This window comes from Oncorhynchus nerka, linkage group LG2, assembly GCF_034236695.1.
Source record: "Oncorhynchus nerka isolate Pitt River linkage group LG2, Oner_Uvic_2.0, whole genome shotgun sequence".
In the NCBI taxonomy this organism is placed as follows: Eukaryota; Metazoa; Chordata; class Actinopteri; order Salmoniformes; family Salmonidae; genus Oncorhynchus; species Oncorhynchus nerka.
This window is the reverse complement of record NC_088397.1, coordinates 63,825,568-63,844,720: the sequence shown is the minus strand read 5'-3', so window position 1 is coordinate 63,844,720 and position 19,153 is coordinate 63,825,568. Positions and strand designations below refer to the sequence as shown.

The 19,153-nt window shown below is 43.5% G+C and overlaps 3 protein-coding genes and 1 pseudogene across 4 annotated transcripts; 3 read left to right on the top strand and 1 right to left on the bottom strand.

Moving 5' to 3' along the window:
* Positions 1 to 3,633: 3,633 nt before the first annotated feature.
* Positions 3,634 to 5,605, top strand: LOC115145867 (olfactory receptor class A-like protein 4). The gene is made up of 4 exons (XM_029687457.2): positions 3,634 to 4,101; positions 4,465 to 4,728; positions 4,896 to 5,150; positions 5,293 to 5,605. Exons 1-4 carry the CDS (start codon positions 3,826 to 3,828, stop codon positions 5,503 to 5,505), a joined length of 1,008 nt encoding a protein of 335 aa, XP_029543317.1. The 5' UTR covers positions 3,634 to 3,825; the 3' UTR covers positions 5,506 to 5,605.
* A 645-nt stretch (positions 5,606 to 6,250) lies between these two features.
* Positions 6,251 to 7,323, bottom strand: LOC115131415 (olfactory receptor class A-like protein 4; annotated as a pseudogene).
* Positions 7,324 to 10,559: 3,236 nt separating this feature from the next.
* On the top strand, positions 10,560 to 13,585 carry LOC115145861 (uncharacterized). The gene has a single exon (XM_029687444.2). The coding sequence runs from the start codon at positions 10,964 to 10,966 to the stop codon at positions 12,077 to 12,079; it is 1,116 nt and encodes a 371-aa protein (XP_029543304.2). The 5' UTR covers positions 10,560 to 10,963; the 3' UTR covers positions 12,080 to 13,585.
* A 495-nt stretch (positions 13,586 to 14,080) lies between these two features.
* On the top strand, positions 14,081 to 18,858 carry LOC115139412 (RNA polymerase II subunit A C-terminal domain phosphatase SSU72). 2 transcript variants are annotated; one of them, XM_029676758.2, is made up of 5 exons: positions 14,081 to 14,375; positions 15,459 to 15,602; positions 17,199 to 17,338; positions 17,504 to 17,622; positions 17,963 to 18,858. In XM_029676758.2, the coding sequence occupies exons 1-5, from the start codon at positions 14,296 to 14,298 to the stop codon at positions 18,062 to 18,064; spliced, it is 585 nt and encodes a 194-aa protein (XP_029532618.1). In that variant the 5' UTR covers positions 14,081 to 14,295; the 3' UTR covers positions 18,065 to 18,858. The 2 variants fall into 2 exon arrangements, with proteins under 2 accessions (XP_029532618.1, XP_029532626.1); XM_029676766.2 differs by lacking the exon at positions 14,081 to 14,375 and adding an exon at positions 14,385 to 14,878.
* Positions 18,859 to 19,153: the final 295 nt, after the last annotated feature.

Below are 19,153 nucleotides of genomic sequence, written 5' to 3'. Positions count from 1 at the left end.
AGCTCTGGACTGGGGATCGTCGCAGGAAGCCTGGTGCGTGGGGCCGACCCCTGTGGTACTGGTCTGGTGACATGCACCTCAGGGCGAGCGCGAAGAGCAGGCACAGGATGTACTGGACTGGGACGGCGCACTGGAGGCCTGGCGCGTGGGGCCGGTACAGGTGGCACCGGACTAGTGACACGCACTTCAGGGCGAGTGCGGGGAGCAGGCACAGGACGTTCTGGACAGAGAAGGCACACTTGAGGGAGAGTGCGAGGAGCAGGCACAGGACGTACCTGACTGGGAACATGCACTTGAGGGAGAGTGCAAGGAGCAGGCACAGGACGTACTGGGCTGTGGAGGCACACTGGAGACCTGGTGCGTAGAGCTGGCACAGATGGTGTTGGAACGATGACACACTCCGCACGGTGAGTGCGGGGAGCTAGCAGAGGACGTACTGGGCTGGGAAGGCGTACCTGAGACCTGGTGCATAGAGCCGGCATCACTTGTACCTCTCAGGATGAGTACGGAGAGCTGACTCAGGTGGCTTTAAATCGATAACACCGGTGGAATTAAATGAATAAAACCCTTAAGCTACCTTGACTTAGATGAGTTCCAGTGTTGGATAGCCATAGCCAATAGGTACCATAGAATCCCTCTCCGTTTGAGTCGGATGTTTGAGTAGGCTAAACTAGCTAGCTGCATTCACTAGCTAAGTAAGTGAAAGTGGAAAAACAATTAAATGTAGCTAGCTCTCTCTTGCTTCTCCTTCATTTTTGAAGAAATTAATATTTTCAAAACTGTTCAACTACTGTTTTTCTCTCTCATAGTGGACAAAATCTAAATTGCGCCTAGTTAGATTTGGGTATGTCATTTTAAGCGAAAATGTGAAAAAAGGATCCTTAAGAGATTTTTTAACTGACTCGCTTTTCAAACACGTCTAGAAATGCACACATTTTGTGCTCTTGTAGGAAGCAATCACCCCCCCATTGCTGATTACAAATGATATACAGTATAACTGGGCTAATAACTCACTCACTAGCAAAGGATATGAACGAATGTGTACACTGCGCTTACATGTAGCTTTAGCTTTGATCTCAAGACAAGCTCGTTCTGTAAAAACAGTCCAGTTCAAAGTGAATATATATATATATATATGGCAGTGTTCTATTTGCAGTGGTGGAAAAAGTACCCAATTGTCATACTTGAGTAAAAGGAAAGATGCCTTAATAATAATAAAAAAGTGAAAGATACCCAGTAAAATACTACTTGAGTAAAAGTCTAAAAGTATTTGGTTTTAAATATACTTAAGTATCAAAAGTAAATGTTATTGCTAAAATATAGTTAAGTATCAAAAGTAAAAGTATAAATAATTAAAAATTCATTTTATTACGCAAATCAGATGGCACCTTTTTCTTGTTATTTTAATGTATGGATAGCCAGGGGCACACTCCAACACTCAGACATAATTTACAAACTAAGCATGCAAATTTTGTGAGTCTGCCAGATCAGAGGCAGTATGATTACCAGTGATGTTTTCTCGATAAGTGCATAAATTGGACCATTTTCCTGTCCTGCTAAACATTCCAAATGTAATGAGTACTGTTGAGTGTCAGGGAAAATGTATGTAAAATTAAAAGTACATTATTTTATTTAGGAATGTAGTGAAGTAAAAGTGAAAGTTTTCAAAAATATGAATAGTAAAGTAAAGTACAGGTACCACGAAAAACTACTTAAGTAGTACTTTAAAGTATTTTTCCTATACTATTCCAATCTATCTGACAGTAGATCATATTTGATCTACACAATACATTTCTAGCTGAACATTCTGTAAATGCCCATTCTCCCAAATGTCCATTGCCCCAGGTGTAGATAATAATTTTAAACCAAATATATTTAGTACAGATAAGTATTAATAAGTTATAATGCTCAATTACTGTATGACTCTTTCAACATGCCACTGAAAAGGTCGAAAGTTGCAAATCATTGTATTAAAATATTAAAAATACTACAGACAAATGCATAGCTATGCTTAGCAAAAAACTACTTTGAACCTCTTTGTCCATCTGAGGGTAAGTGCTAATGAAGCTCCAGACGAACAGTTCTTGTGCTCATGTTGCTTCCAGAGGCAGGAACTCGGTAGTGAGTGTTGCAACTCAGGACAGACAATGTTTATGCGCTACGTGCTTCAGCACTCTGCGGTCTAGTTCTGTGAGCTCGTGTGGCCTACCACTTCTCGGCTGAGCCGTTGTTGCTCCTAGATGTTTCTCCTGGTCTTCTTAGTTCATTGACTTTCTTTGAACCAGAAAAAAAGTGTCTTGCTTCCTCTTCTGTCTCTGACTCCAATGCTTTTTTGGGACAGTTGGGACAGAAGAGGAAGCGAGAAATCAGACCAGACCCAGTTGCTAATGCATTGGTGCCTATGGAAGAACCGGAACTGTGAATTTTTTTTCCAATTGTAAATGGACCGTGTAGGACGTTTAATTTATCCACCATATTTGGTTGGGACACTTTTTCCGGCTATCGGGGAGTTTTCATTCAGTTCGTTTTTCAGTTCATTTATCTAAAGCAATCCCTTTAATTAGAATTTGATTGGCACAATACTAGTATAGCCTATGGAGAATGCTTTCAGAACATGGAGATCAATGAAAGATAGCCATCAAAACATATACATATTCATGTCCGATTCAGAACCCATGCATAGATTTAAAAACATTATGATTATTACACACCTCTGCCACACCTCCGTTATTGGGCTCTCCACCCCAAAAGCGTAACTGGTTGGCACATGCGTTTCCCCATGCTTAAAATCCGTGCGGAGAGAAAAATGTCTGAATTCCCCCTCCAAAGATCATAGTCCAACGCTTTTGTTCAAACAATATATGAAATGCTTTTTAGATGATCTCTTGTCTTGTTTTATGAATGGAATCATCAAGTGAGGACTTCATATTGAGCACCATAAACAAAGGCACCTCTCTATTTGTCCCTGGAGGAGCTAGTATGGCATTATAATGAACCTAGATAGCTGTTAAGGCAGCATGTTTCAATTAGGCTAGTTGATTAATCTCTTGTGTTCCATTTTCATGCACTCTCAGCTTGGTAGCAGAAATCTGAGGTTGAAACACTGACATTCCCATGGGTATACCCACTGGGCAAAACTGATTGATTCAATGTTGTTTCCATGTCATTTCAACCCCAAAAATCAATCTGGTGACATCGAATCAACTTGGAAAACTGATTGGATTTGCAAAAAGTCACCAACATAAGGGCATTTTTCACCAAACTTTTAACCTATATCCAATGACATGGTGACATGTTCTATTGATTTCATGTTGAGTTCATGTTAGTTGACAACTCAACCAAATGTAAATCAAAACTAGACATTGAACTGACGTCTGTGCCCGGTGGGTACAGTGTACCTGACCCAGCACAGGTTGGTTGGGTAACTAGGGAAAGACCCCTTTGCTGTGGTTTTAGGTGGATGTGTATGGCAGGAACTACTTTGTATTTATCTGGTGTCCATGGTGATTTGACATTGGTAGTTCTGTGGGAGGTTGGGCTTGTGTTCAATGCTACAGAAATAGGGAGTGTCTATACAGGTGTAGCTATAATAGATGGGAAGCAATCAATATATGAGCTTTGCACATTTGTATTTATGATCTATGACCAACAGGGTGTTCATATTTGGAATAAAACATCTAGCAGTGGATTAGAGGCTGCAGACAGATACTGGAATATAACTACTCTTAGAAGAAACTTTTGATAACAAACTGGGAAAACAGATTAAGATGCAGAGAGACTGAAGAGTATTCTACCCAGAAATCTAACTCCAATTCAGTAGCTGAGATGGAGAGCCCAATGCCAGAGTTGAGAGAGTTGGAGCCTGTGGGTGTGGGGCTCCGTGTCACCACGTCTCCCACCCAGACCGCATTCTACATAATCTTGGTCCTACTGGGCATTGTGGGTAACACCACGGTGATTGGCGTGATCTTGGACAGCGTGTTCAAAGACCCCAGTGGAGTACGTAACTCAGATATCATCCTGATGAACATGGTCTTGTCCAACCTGCTGGTGTCTGTTCTGAGGAACGTCCTGCTGGTCATCTCTGACCTGGGGCTGGAGGTAAGGAGCTGGATGGGAATGTGGCAGGGGTCGGGCACTCTGGCAGGGCATGCCATGAAGAATGAGGGCTGTATGTGGGTGCTTGAAACAAGGGGGAAGGAGGTATGCTGATTATGTGTGGTTTGGGCTCTAAGTAAAATGGTTGTGATACTTGAGATATGGGAAAGATTTGGGCTAGTCTTTGAGTAATTGTAGTTTAAAATGCAAGGGTTTGGCGGGTGGTGTGGCTGTAACTAGAGATATGCCATGTGAAAATAAAGCAATCTGACAATATACCATGCCATACTTATTGATAAGAGCATTGTTCAGGTCGGCACTATAGTGTACACACACATAAAACCTCACACCCAGCTCTCTCTCTAGCTGAACTCTTCCAGAGACGGGTGTCACGTCCTGATGGGGGTGTGGGTGTGGCTTCGCTCAGTCAACGTGTGGTCAACACTCTTCCTCAGTGCTTTCCACTTCCAGACACTGAGACGCGTGGCCCCTCCCCCTGGGACTGTTCACGGACCCCGCAGGCCCCCCAAGACCCTCCTGATTAGCCTGGGCCTCATCTGGTTCCTCAACCTGATCTATGCTATACCTGCACACATCTACTCTACCAAGGGGAACAAGAACAGCACAGAGGTAGGACCCTGATTCAATACAAGCGGAGAGATAGACAATTGTGATGTGTATTCCTCTTTGAATTGTGGGAAAATGTCTTATACCCCTTCTCTACCTTCTCTTCCCTCCCCATCCCATCTCGTCTCCTCATCCCTCCACGCTCCCTCTCTACTCCCCCTCCCCTCCAGACCCTGATGTTGGTCAGCAGCACCACACGCCCCCTGCTGGGCTGTGTGTGGAACTTCCCCTCCAGCTACAACGGCCTGGCATATGCCACCACCTCCATGGTGATCCACGAGATCCTGCCTATCATCCTGATGGCCATCACCAACCTGGGCTCCCTCTACACACTCTACACCCACGGCAGGACCCACAACCCAGCACACATGACCCAGGACGCGCCCGTCATCAAGAGGATACCGGCTGAGAGACGGGCTGCCAAGGTGAGAGAGACTGGAATGATTCAGAATGATGTCTTGTTGTGTGTGGCCTGCCGCCTGGTTATTGTGGATGGAAAGAAGTACAACATGTGATTTGGACCTGTAACATTGTTATTGTTGTTAAAATGAGGAAATTTCTCTCCAGGTGATTCTAGCCCTCATCATGCTCTTCATTGGGTCTTGGGGAACCAGCATAATTTCTATAAACTACTTCAACTACAACCGAGGTTTGTCAGCCGGGTTCCTTCTGGTTATAGCTCGCTTTGCCAACACTATCTTCATCGCCATTTCACCCATTGTGCTGGCAGTGGGTCACCGGCGGCTGCGTGCTGTTGTTAAGTCTTTTCTTACTCACTGACAGGTCCCACACCCTGAATCACACTGCAACTGACATTATGGGGAAGTCAGTGGAATAATAATAGTACACTTGCCTTAACATAGCCTTTCAATACATTAGAATTACATGGTTGTTGGCATTCCTCTCTATACGTTGGCAACCATTTGATTCTCTTCCAGAGGCAGACTGTTTTAACATGGCACCTATGAGAGACAACCTCATTAATTTATTTTTTATCACAATTTCTATTGATTTATCAGTACTGAGGAATAGCACTGTCAGTTGTTCGGAGGAGTTTAATAGAAAATGTTGTAGAGTTCATCATTGCAATGAAATGTGTTCATCTGTACATGTCAGTGAGACTACGTTAACACAATTTATTTGTGTCAACCTGCTCTTTTGTGAGCGACAGAATGTTTTTGATGTATAGACTGTACATGAAAGGGCACTCCTATCTATAGATAGTTGTTGTTACATGTTCTGTCTTGTTTGCTCTTTAAAAAACAGTCAAAATAAAGGCCTTTATTTGTACCATCTCTCAATCTCTGAGCCTCTATGCCAGAGGCTCCTCTACATGAAGCTCATTGAAAGGGAGTGAACAGTCCAACAGGATCTGTCTTTGCAGAATGTGAGAACTTATCACAATATTTCAACACTCCAGATCTTAAACATTCCATGACTTTAAATGTTCTAAGGTATTTTTTGGTTATTACTTATTTATACAGGATTTTTATATATATGTGGACATTTAAAAGCAGAATGAGGGGAAGGCAAGCACTGGTTATTTAATTATTCCATACAAAGTCATACTCATTTATTCAGTCACATATTTGTTTTAATAATTTGATATTTGCTTCAACTCTCTCCTGTACTTTGATTACCTCTCTCCTACTGAATAGTGAAAACAGTTTATTTTACCTTCTTTCCCATTGTGTCTGGAGCTCTGCATTCCTCCACTATTTCCTCCTGTTGACATTTGACCCTCCTCAGCTTGTCATTTCCCAGAGCCACCACCATAGGGCTGAACCCCACAAACAGAGAAGTAGAGAAGTGGGACACAGTCAGCAGCCCCTCCACATGGTGCCCCCCGTTATGGTTCTAGTACGTCACCATCGCAACCACAAACAGCGTCATCATGATCACATGACTACCCTTGCGTTCACTGACCACATGACTGTCCAGCTCTCCCTGCATCCCTCCCCCTGCCTTGCCCGTCGTGCTTGGCCAGTGTAGCCAGGTAGGTGCCCACCATCAGCACCATTGGAGCCACCTTGTTGAGGGCCAGGGAGGAGGAGGCGAAGGCTGAGCCATGCTCCTCAGAGGGGAAATCCCACACACAGCCCAGCAGGGGCCTGGTGGTGTAGCTAATGACCATCAGCTCCACCATGGTGTTGCCGTGGACCTGGGTGGTGTTGACCAGCACCAGCAGGGAGAAGGCCAGGTTGACCCCGTAGACCAGCTCCGGGCCCACCCACACCCTCTTCCTTTCACGTTGCTGTGCTAGGGACCCCACAGCTCCTGGCTCTGCAGCCCATGGCCCGCCACCACACCCACAGCAGCAAGAAGAGGTGGCATCAGTCAAGGGCCAGGGACACGTCCAGACACAAAGACGGGCACCGTGAGGAACAGAGACGTCAGCAGGTTGGCAAGCGACAGGTTCACCAGGATTGTGTCAGAAGGAGGGAGCCGACAAGAGAGACTTTTAATGGCCGAGGAACACCTGAGAGAGAGGGAGAGAGAAAGAGTATAATGAACTACTATACTAATTATGTGATGTTATCTCAGGCGGAGATATTTCATGACTATTGACAGTTAGGGTTCTATTTCTCCTCACCTCATGGATGATCAGTATGTTTCACAGGATGCCAGAAAAGACCAGCAACCCAAACAGAATAGCATCTACAGTGAGGACCTTTGACATCGTATCCTCAGCATGGCGCCACCATTTCTTTGTCATTCATTGTCTACATGTATTATTACTATTCTAGGGTCTCAATTCTACCTCTGCCTCTATCCTGTTAATTGTGAACTATTTATATAGACACCTACACGCCCTCATACACAAACAAAGCCATCCCAAAAACAAACTCAGCATCTTCAGTGTTGCTGACCTGGCTCAGGGTAAATTTACTCCAATCATTTGTCGCCTAGGTAGGCCTTCCATGCCCTTGCCTGCTGCTTAGGTATGCAGATTTGTCACTGCATTGGCCAGCAGTGAACACACACCACTTACACACCACTAGTTCCCCTTTTGCTGGTATAACAGCCTCCACTCTTCTGGGAAGGCTTTCCACTAGATGTTGGAACATTGCTGTGGGGACTTGCTTCCATTCAGCCACAAGAGCATTAGGGCGGTTGAGAACTGATGTTGGGCGATTAGACCTGGCTCGTAGTCGGCGTTCCAATTCATCCCAAAGGTGTTCGATGGGGTTGAGGTCAGGGCTCTGTGCAGGCCAGTCAAGTTTTTCCACACCGATCTCGACAAATAATTTCTGTATGGACCTCGCATTGTGCACGGGGGCATTGTCATGCTGAAACAGAAAAGGGCCTTCCCTAAACTGCTGCCACAAAGTTGGAAGCACAGAATTATCTATAACGTTATTGATTAAGATTTCCCTTCACTGGAACTAAGAGGCCTAGCCCAAACCTTGAAAAACAGCCCCAGACCATTATTCCTCCTCCACAAAACGTTACAGTTGGCAATATGCATTGGGGCAGGTAGCGTTCTCCTTGCATCTACCAAACCCAAATTCCGGAGTCCAATGGTGGCGAGCTTTACACCACTCCAGCCGACGCTTGGCATTACGCATGGTGATCTTAGGCTTGTACTGTATGTGGCTGCTTGGCCATAGAAACCCATTTCATGAAGTTTCCTACGACTAGTTATTGTGCTGAAGTTGCTTCCAGAGGCAGTCTGAAACTCGGTAGTGAGTGTTGGACCTGAGTACAGCTATACAGCTAATAGCTAAATCCACTCATTTGCAGGGGTGTCCACATACTTTTGTATATATAGTGTATCAACTCATACCACACAGACAGGTCACATCAACAAGACATGTGAGGCTGACTAACACCTGAGACCATCTATACTATAAAGATATACAAATGGTTTCATGCCAATCTTAGCTCATTTGAGAGAGCGTTCAGGCATGTATTTCTTTGTTGCCCTTTAACAACCCTGGCTGTAAGTTGTCAATTCAAACAAATAAAACATGGCTAAATCGACCCATTTTAACAGGGGTATGTGACTGTGGCAGATATCTGTTGGCCCATACGTGTATGTTTAGATGTTTGTGTGTTATGTCATCATCCCGCACATTGTTATCTCCCATTGCTCAGAGGGGAGGATCGTAGAGAGTCATCATTAGACTCATTTACCCAGCATCCCCCGGGGGCTTCCCAGCGGTCTTATTAAAATCATCTCCTCCACTGATGCTGCACACTGTTCCTGTCCTCTCCCTTGGCACTACTACCTTGCTGGCTTGCCAATTCTTTCCTTTTGGGAATGGACATATAATCATTACCTCCAATAACCTCCACATAGAACTGCTGAGTCAAAACTGATCAAAGACTAAATGTTCTCAAATTAAAGATCTTCAGAGAAAGATATGAAGCTTTTTGTGACCATTATAACTGCCAGTAGGTGTTTCAGCAAAAACTTCAGAAGTTTTTGAATGTGTACAAAAGAAACACAGGCTTGTTGTAGAATGTTGTAGACCGACTATCAATTATTACCACTTGAGGTCACTGTACACTCTAAAAATAAAAGGTTCCTGGAGTATCCTTTAGGGGTTCTTCAACTTGAAACTGTGGGGGAACCCCTATAAATTCTTCAAAGAACTCCTTTTAATGGATCCTCGAGGAACCCTTTGAAGAACCTTTTGGGGTTAATTTTTTAACTCCCCTACTATTATTATTGTTATTATTATTAATAATAATAATATGCATAACAACAAGAACAATAACACAATATTTGAGTTGTCCGTGTTTATTATGATTTTAGTGGCAATTCATAATAAAAATCTAAATATGAGGTAATAGGTGATCAGTTCAGTCATCTGCACCCAATACAGCTAGCCTTCAACATATTCTTATAGCCAACATATTATTAACTCTTTGTTGATTGATACCCATTGAATTGTGTCCATTTTCTGTTTTAGAAAGATTTGCACAAATATGAAAAGATAGAGAGTATCATTGTAAAACAATATGAATATAGATCATACAAGGGACAACCCTTACACCTGCTGTCCTTTCAAATTCAAATCGAAGTTGGGCAGTTAGGTTCCTGCAAGAACCCCCACCAACTAAGGAGGTTCCTTGATTCATTTTCAGTGCCAAGAACCCTGAGAGTCTTCGAAGAACTTTGAGGATCTTAGAAGAACCCTTGTTGAATCCCTGAGTATTAGAGTCTAGGTTTGGAAATCGCATCACATCAAAACAAACCATAGTCCTAGATTTCAGCTTTACATTATAGCCCACTATTGACAATATCCAGATGTTCGTTAGTATTGGTAACATCTGCCTATATCATGACGAATGTGTTATAAACTGTTATCAGAGTTTATTTTCCTACAATTTTGAATAAATATGAATATATCATAATTAGGCTATTACAAGACAATTATGCCTGATAATAATAAACTATTTTTTTTGCACAAAACAATCTCATTATATTGCATTTCCAATAATCTGCCTGATTTGATAGTATGGACAAAAGACTACACACAGCAGCATTGAAGACTACAGCCTAGCACCCAATGTGGGAGTAAGGAGTGGGAGTTAACTGGAGGAAGGTCGGTTGGGTGGAAGGATGGAAAGGCACAAAAAAACAGAAAGGGTGGCAGGGAAATTAAGATTGGAGTAGGGACTTGAAATGATGACTCATGTAATTGACTGCTGATGACTACGCTACAAACATTCTGACAGACACAAAAACACACACTCTTCCTCACGACAACCATCACAGACAGCCAGACAGGACAAGACTGAGACAAATGTACCTGAAAAGATCATTGCCGCCGTCTTCGTTCTCGAAAACCTAGAAATGTAAGTTCTCTCTCAATAGCCAAATTGCATCTTACATTTATTGCCGTTTACATGAACCATTCTAATAAGCGGTGTGACCTATTTATTGGTCTGTTGAGTTGCGTGCGTAACCAACATGTGGTGTATGGCTTAAAACAAAGCATTCGTAAGTGATAGCAGTCTGGCTCATTCTCTAAAAGTGTGGTCTGTATCAATCAGCCATCTATTATTCTATGGTATATAATTTTTATTGTGCGATTTTACCGCAGATTGTTCTCGTGCTGGCCATCGGGGGAATACAGCGCTTTGATGGTGGTGTAGGACTGTGTAATGGAAGCCACCTGCCCCCATAACTCTCTTTTTCGCCTCGGATCTCCGCCGACAGTAACGGTGCTGTCCACTATGCATTTGCACTAAATACAGTGAAAGTGAACTGGTAAGAAGAGAAGAAATGAGAAGAAAATCGCTGGTTGCCTTCTCGGCAGTACTGATCTGTCTGTGCCGCGCGACAATCGTCTCCAACCGGACGCGCGGCGGCCGCGACGCGCAAACTTCATCCACATCATCAGACAAGGGAAGCGAGAAGGACGTGGCTGACTCCCCAATCTCTGGCCAACAGCATATCTACAATGTTGATTATTTCAGTAAGAATGAAACAATGGGCTCACCAAGGCGGCAGGGGGACTTCAGCCATAGGAATGGCACTTCCGCCATCAAAACCAGCAGAGGCAATACAGGCACCACTATGATATTTGGCAGGCCAGACCATGTTCAAGGTGGAACAGGGTGGGCCATGGATGGAGGAGTGGCACCAATATGTGCCTACCGGGTGATGGAGGAGGGAATCGGGGGGCGGCTGTGTTTTCGACACACACAGCTGGGGTTCAGGTGTCATCGTGGAGACTGCCGGACTGTTCCATCAGCAGGAGGGTCCCTGGTGGCCAACATTTTGACCAACGGCAGCGTGCTACTACAGTGGACATATGAAGATCTGAGGGGAGAGGCTCAAAGGACAAATAAAGGAAACACAGCTGGACATGACCTAGATAAACAAGAGACAGAGACTAGAGGAACAAGTGTAGAGGGACAGAAAGGGGCCCCTGGGACAGGGCTTGGGGAAGAGAGCAGGTTTGTAACTGCCCCACCGAAGAGGGTATTCGGTGGACGACGTGTCAGAAGGGGTGGGTTTGGGCTAAGCTGCTGGTGGAACGGGAGCTACACCCAGTTTGAGTGCGCTAACACCCATCTTGGCTCTGGTTGCAGGGACTTCTTGCTGACTGAGCTGCATGAGAACGTCCCTTACCGCATCTGCCTGCATCCGCTTGCCTCCACCCTGACACCACAGCTCCACTCAGAAGGAGCAGGCCAGAGGGAGGACATGTGGGACTGTGTGGAGTTCACTGTCTCACCCTTGGGCATGCAGGACATTGTGATTGCCATGACAACGGTGGGAGGAGCCATCTGTGTGATGCTGGTCATCATCTGCCTGCTGGTGGCGTACATCACTGAGAACATCATGAGCCCCATGACACAGCACTCACACTCCACATACCACTCTTACCACTAATGTCACTCACACAAACACGCACACATGTGTGTGCACACACACATAACCTTATTCAGCAATATCGCAGTCATTTATTTTAATCTCACATCTAAATCAATACACTAAAAACCCATTTATGTAACATACTGTGGTTGAACACCCACACACACATAATAAAAATCTCACTCCGATTCAGGGCATTGCACCTTACACACTAGTAGATCTGTAAGCTTGTGGAAGAATGATGAACTAAGCCTCACAACAGACCACCACACTTTCAAATACTATGAAATACTGTTCAAATGATAGGGCTCAGAGAATTCCGTTTGTGTCAGCATTAATTTGTGTGTTTATTTTTCTCTTGTGTATTTATCTCATTAGCCTTTATGCTAGTAATCAAGGTGCTCTGTATTAGAGATAGTAAGCTGCTAGTCAGTAGGCCTACCTAAGAGTGAAAAATGGTCTATAGTTGAGCAATATTATGAACCAGTATTTAGAACGATTCCTCTTTTTTGGGGTCCAGTTATATATTTGCAGTAATTACATATGTTCAGTGGTAAGTAATAAGTGCAAGCACATTAGGTAATTGAATGAATGATTTCTTACTTTTCACCTCAGAGAGGGTTAATTTAATTAGTGTCAACAATGCACCCTCAGGCACCCAAGAATGATTCCTATTTGCCTTACCTTCTCCTGGATGTAGAGATCTATGTATACTGAACATCCCTGTTAGTGAGCATTTCTCCTTTGCCAAGATAATCCATCACACTGACAGGTGAGGCATATCAAGAAGCTGATTAAACATCATGATCATTACACTGGTGCACCTTGTGCTGGGGACAATAAAAGGCCACTCTAAAATGTGCAGTTTTGTCACACAACACAATGCCACATGTCTCAAGTTTTGAAGGAGCATGCAATTTACATGCTGACTGCAGAAATGTCCACCAGAGCTGTTGCCAGAGAATTGAATGTTAATTTCTCTACCATAAGCCAACTCCAACATTGTTTTAGAGAATTTGGCAGAACATCCAACCGGCCTCAAAACCACAGACCACGTGTAACCACACCAGCCCGGGACCTCCTCATCCAACTTCTTCACCTGCGGGATCGTCTGAGACCAGCCACCCGGACAGCTGATGAAACTGAGGAGTATTTCTGTCTGTAATAAAAAAAACTTGTTAGGAAAAACCCATTCTGATTGGCTGGGCCTGGCTCCCCAGTGGGTGGGCCTATGCCCTTCCATGTCCACCCATGGCTGTGCCCCTGCCCAGTCATGTGAAATGCATAGATTAGGGCCTAATGAATTTATTTCAATTTACTGATTTCCTTATATGAACTGTAACTCAGTAAAATCTTAGAAATTGTTGCATGTTGTGTTTATATTTTTGTTGTAGACCTTCAACAGGCTTGTCTGCTCTGCAGTCTGCCAAATATACTGTTCCCAACCTCTAGTTTAGGAGGCCCTGTGGAATCAATAAAACACTGCGAGCATATGATTTTTGTATGTGTAAATGGGTACAGAAAAATATTATTATTTGTGTCTATCCGTCTATCTATCCATCCAACCATCCATCCATTGTAAAAAAATATATATATAGATGGCTACGCCTAGGCTTTTTGTACAATTAATGTAGGATACATGTGGCACAGTGGGGGCTCCCAAGTGGCGCAGTGACCTAAGGAACTGCATCTCAGTGCTAGAGGCATCGCTACTGGTTCGAATCCAGGCTGTATCACAACCAGCCATGATTGGGAGTTCATTAGTGCAGTGCACAATTGGCCCTGCCTCATCTGGGTTTGGCTGGTGTAGGCAGTCATTGTAAATAAGAATTTGTTCTTTAACTGACTTGTCTAGTTAAATAAAGATTAAATAAAATCAAAAGTGGCCGTCTTTTCCAGCATCATCAGGGCTTGGGAACACTTGAGAAGTTTGTTTGGATGACGTCATGCATGCACAGGAGGAAAAAAATCGATTTGGTATGAAGCCCTGCCCCCTATGACATCAACTGTAAAACCTTGGTTAAAAGTCCCCGCCGCCATTTTAACAGGCTCACAGAAAGAAGATTGTAACATCGCCTTGAAACGTTTATACCCCGTTGTATTTGCTTAGTTAGCTAGATCGAAGGCCTTCACAGCAGTCTTTTTGTAATAGTTACATTTCTACCACATTTTAACTAGTTGTGTGCTGTACTTAACATTCGATTGCTAGTTATTTCAGAAAAATAGCATTCGCAATGCCGAGCCACCCGCTGCGCGTGGCGGTTGTGTGCTCGAGCAACCAGAACCGCAGCATGGAAGCGCACAACATCCTCAGGTAACATTACTGGAAGAAAACTAAACAACGACGACATGCCAAGAAGCAAGGACCTTTGATTTTCATCGGCCTGGGTCTTTTACCTGGCTGAGAGCTCACCCTCCTCGACACAACAATGGGCTCACTACGCAGACCGCCTGTTTCCGGCAAACGACGCATTTTATTACAATACACAATGGCTAACTTCCATATTTACACGACAGAGACGTATACTTATTTATTTTTGTATCAAGCTCAACTAGTTCCCAGTGGCACACATGGAGATAAAGCTAATTTATTTTTCTTCGCCGGTGTTACGAATACCGGAAGTAGGGCATTTTTTCTTCAGTGCAGTGGCCATCCGCATAGCCTCCGTCAGTCACTAGCTGGAGGTAGCTAGGTCAAACTCCGACTAGAACTAGGCAACCAACCAGTGAACTACCTGAAATTGTAAAAAGATGGTGAAATATAAAAAATAAAAAAATAGGGAGACCTGCCATGCATCATCTACAACGTACTTTCAGGTTCGGGATTATTCCATGAAAGCGTCATAAAGTAGTTGTCACTCAACAGCCTCTACATTCAAAATTTAGAAACTTTTTAGGTAGGGTAAAGGTCAAATCAAACGCAGCCTCTACATTCAAAATGTATAAACTTTTTTAGGTAGGGTAAAGGTCAAATCAAACACGATCGAGCGTTGCTTTGGGTCGACGCGAGAGACATACTTGCTTTCTAATTTGTAGCGCATGAAGCTTTTGACGGCGTTGTCGTTCGCGACCAGTCTTTTCTAGAGTCTACGCAAAGCAATGCTTGTTCGCGTTTCGTTTGATTTGTTTGGCCTTAACACTAAACAAATGTATCTTAGACTAATTGTCATTTTACTGAGTAAATAAAAGTTGTAAAATCTCCATGCGTGGAGAGAAAGGTAAGGAGAGCCTGCCTATTGGGGAATGATGCCTGTGATATGGCTCTTGAGATGAGATTACTTTATTGATGGTGACTGATCCACAAATGTCCCCTTCTGTGGTCTGTATGCTTTTTGTCTTGCATGTGCTGGTCTGTAAGTAACCGTTTTCCCCCCCATCATTCCCTTTGTTTATACAGCAAGCGAGGCTTTGAAGTTCGCTCTTTTGGGACAGGGTCCCATGTGAAGCTACCTGGTCCTGCACCGGACAAGCCCAATGTGTACGACTTCAAAACCACTTATGAACAGATGTACAACGACCTGGTCCGCAAGGACAAGGAGCTGTATCCCCTGCACTCTTGCATTCACACACAGACACAACATAAACACAGCCCTACCTCTTCATGTTTCTTTTCTGCAGTGAGTTATTATCTTTATCTTCACAGAAAAATATACATAATTAGAAGTATGAAATTGTTAAGGGTGATTGAACAGGGAAGTATTTCATAGTGTTTATTGTTGGGAGATTTTGTAGGTAAGGGTGTCCTTCACTAACCTGATCTCAGATCTGTTTGTGCTCTTGTGAACACCATTGCTGCCCCTGTTAATCCAAACATTGGCATGGCAGAATGACAAGAAGCTGCCATGATAGCACATACAGACTGCCACTCAGGCTAGTCCGTTACATCTATTTTTTAGATTTCTCACATGCTGTCACAATGCTTTTTTAACAATGGTGGTGCGCTTGGAATATTTTACCTTCAGCAGGTTTCAACTTGTAAACAAGTAGCCATTTACCCTCTATAACCAGGTAGGTTGATTCGGGGCCAAGGAACCAACACTTCTAGGGAACATATCCCAGTCTTTCCATATCAGGACCTGGATGTAGACTTTAAACAAAAGAGAAGTTCTGGTTTGTATAATACTATATGTATTTCACCCAACTAGTTGTCAGTGTAGGTTTTTAATCCTACATATTGTTTAGCCAAGGGCACTACTTTTGAATGTGAACATTCTTTCCTTCTGTGCTGTGTCAGTATATGCTTTCACATGTAAAGAATTGTAGCCCCTCCCCCCACTACAGGGCTCTCAACCATATGCTCTTCAGAAAATAAATTAGCCATTGGAGCCAACTTCTTTGAATAGGCATACATTCATACGGCAACTCTGGAACCCACATGGACCCACCTTAAATGGACTCCTACTCCCTTTACACTTAAGATCTGAGAAAATTAGATATGTTTAAGCACTAAGGTGAAAAGGTGGAGTGATTACCATATTGGAGATGCCTATTAAATCCTCTCAGATCTACTGAAGTACATGGTGGGGTAGGAGCTAGCGATCCATTTGGGATTCAGCGTATTTAAAACATTTCAGTGTTGGAAGACCTGCTCAGTAGTGCTTTGGGGTGGGTATGGTTAAAGGGGTATGTTTAAATGTACAAAAAACTTTATTTTTGTGCAAGGAGATATCTGCATGCTTGTAAAAAGAAGGGCTATATATTAATTGTTAGTGGGAATGCCATAGCACTCCTTTCACTGGCCAAGTCCCTATTTGGGAGTATACAAGAGTGGGACCTTATCCTTACAATGCAGGCAAGGATTGGAGATAATTTCTGTAATATTTTCTTGCCTATTCATCTCGGTTTTTGCTCTAGAAAATAGCGTTTTTTATTTAAATTGAGTAGATAAGGTAGGTGACTTCCTAAAATATTTCACTGGTAGTTAAAGTTATGTGAGGCCAGTTACAATAAGTGTTATTAGTTACATTTATTAAGAAGCTTCCAAAGGTCAAATGCATTTTGAGTGAGTTTTGGCCTCTAGGGGGCATTGTGTCTTGAGTATTCACAGTGACTGACTGACGCCTTCAAGTTTCATATGTTTGAGGTCTTGTGTGTTGGTCTTTCGTCTTGCTGTGTTCCTTGACCCTGAGCACCTCAGATACACACAGAATGGAATCCTGCACATGTTGGACCGCAACAAGCGGATCAAGTCCCGACCGGAACGCTTCCAGAGCTGTAAGGACCAGTTTGATCTGGTCATCACCTGTGAGGAGAGGGTCTACGACCAAGTGCTAGAGGGTGAGAAGGGACCTGGGACAGAAGGGGGGTTGGGGGCTTCTCATGTCAAGTTGTGAAATATCAATTAGGAATAGTGAATACGCTTAAAATAAAGTTAGTCTTGGGCTAGGTCACTGGATTCATGTTGATCAACGATCACTATTCTCCCCAATTTCTCCCACTCAGACCTGAGCTCTCGGGAGCAGGAGACTTTCACGCCGGTTCACGTCATCAACGTGGACATCCAGGACAACCACGAGGAGGCCACACTGGGGGCTTTCCTCATCTGTGAGCTGTGTCAGTGTGTGAGTGTCTCTGCCTGCCTGGCCACCAGCAACCATTATCACAGGATTACACTGTTACATTGTCATAGCATGGATATCAGGGATATATGGTAGTATGGGCACATAGTGTCATGTTGCTACAGTGGGATATGTGTTTCTGCAAGATACATGGTGTGTCTGACCATAATGATTTGGAACGTAGGTGTGCAAATTATATTGGCAATAAATACATGCTTAAATGTTGTATGAGTAAGTGGTATGTCACTGTAATTCTATTACACTGAGCCCTAAAGTGTATGGATGTCTTGCCTTGACCCATGTAGCAGGTGTTGTATGTCTGACCGTCCCTTCCCTCTCTCAGATCCAGCACACGGATGATATGGAAAACGAGATGGACGAGCTGCTGCAGGAGTTTGAGGACAAGAGCAACAGGCCTTTCCTCCACACTGTCTGCTTCTACTGATGCCCATGCTACCAAATCTGCAATATCACACGCCCCCTGACCAAACATGCACGTTTATACACAAACTCATGCATACTTCCATATACACTTACTGATTACCTTTCACACACACACCCTCTGCTGTTGGTCAGGGCTGAGGGGACAGGGATGAATGCGCTCAAGTAGGCAGGCTCATCCCTCCTGCTCTGCCTTTCCTCCTCAGGGCCAAGGTGGGCCCAAGGTCCTCCCCCATCCTACAGTGAAACCACTGACACGCCTTCCCACAAAGAGAAATGCCCCTTTTGTCAAACACGTCCTCCTCTACCTCTAAAGGAGGATGTTTTTCTAAGTCTTGCACAGTGATGCTGATTGCTGAGCAACAATGAATTTAATTCATTTTTAAGAATGATGAATAGATATTGTTTTTATGAAGTATGATTTGTCACATTTACTCTCGATGGTGGAGAGTAGTATTGTTGCCACGGATGGGATAGAGTTGAGACTGGTTCGGCATGAATGTGTGTGTGTGTGTGTATACCAGTAGTTAATTAGGAATTCATCAAAATAGGGGGATAATGAACCAAATGGAGACCACGAGGTTCCCTTTTGCCCTCGTTTCCATTATGTTTTGATTCATGTTTAAAAACTCAGATCTGCTACCTTTTCAGGGTGTCATATTTTTTTTCTTTTGAAAACTGAAAAGAATGAAAATATTGTAATTATTTGCAAGCTGAGAGTTCAGTCCAGAGTGCCTGAATATATCTGTATGTACATATGAATCCATTAAATGAATAAACATCTCTAGAAAAACTTGATGAATTGACTTATTTTTAGTGTATTGCACAGATCCCGGATACACCACTCTGCATGCAGATGGAAGATTTTAATTAACAAATGTACCTTGTAAAGGTTCTATAGCCCAATGACCGCATTCATAAAGATGGCAAAAAATGTCCTCTTCCATCTGCTGATGCTCATGTCCATGGCAACATGATACTGTATATACCATTTCAAATATGTCTTTTACCCCAGGACTTTTTATGCAGTTACCCATGGCATTAACAGCATGCCCAATAAAAATGTTCAGTCCTGAGCTTACTCCAATTTCAC

Bases quoted from the DNA above. Each gene is read 5' to 3' on its own strand.
- LOC115145861 (XM_029687444.2), top strand. From the start codon at position 10,964: ATGAGAAGAAAATCGCTGGTTGCCTTCTCGGCAGTACTGATCTGTCTG.
- LOC115139412 (XM_029676758.2), top strand. From the start codon at position 14,296: ATGCCGAGCCACCCGCTGCGCGTGGCGGTTGTGTGCTCGAGCAACCAG. The intron at 15,603-17,198 runs GTATCCCCTGCA...TGAGCACCTCAG, and splicing joins GTCCGCAAGGACAAGGAGCT to ATACACACAGAATGGAATCC. The intron at 17,339-17,503 runs GTGAGAAGGGAC...TCTCCCACTCAG, and splicing joins CTACGACCAAGTGCTAGAGG to ACCTGAGCTCTCGGGAGCAG.
- LOC115145867 (XM_029687457.2), top strand. From the start codon at position 3,826: ATGGAGAGCCCAATGCCAGAGTTGAGAGAGTTGGAGCCTGTGGGTGTG. The intron at 4,729-4,895 runs GTAGGACCCTGA...CCTCCCCTCCAG, and splicing joins GGAACAAGAACAGCACAGAG to ACCCTGATGTTGGTCAGCAG. The intron at 5,151-5,292 runs GTGAGAGAGACT...ATTTCTCTCCAG, and splicing joins CTGAGAGACGGGCTGCCAAG to GTGATTCTAGCCCTCATCAT.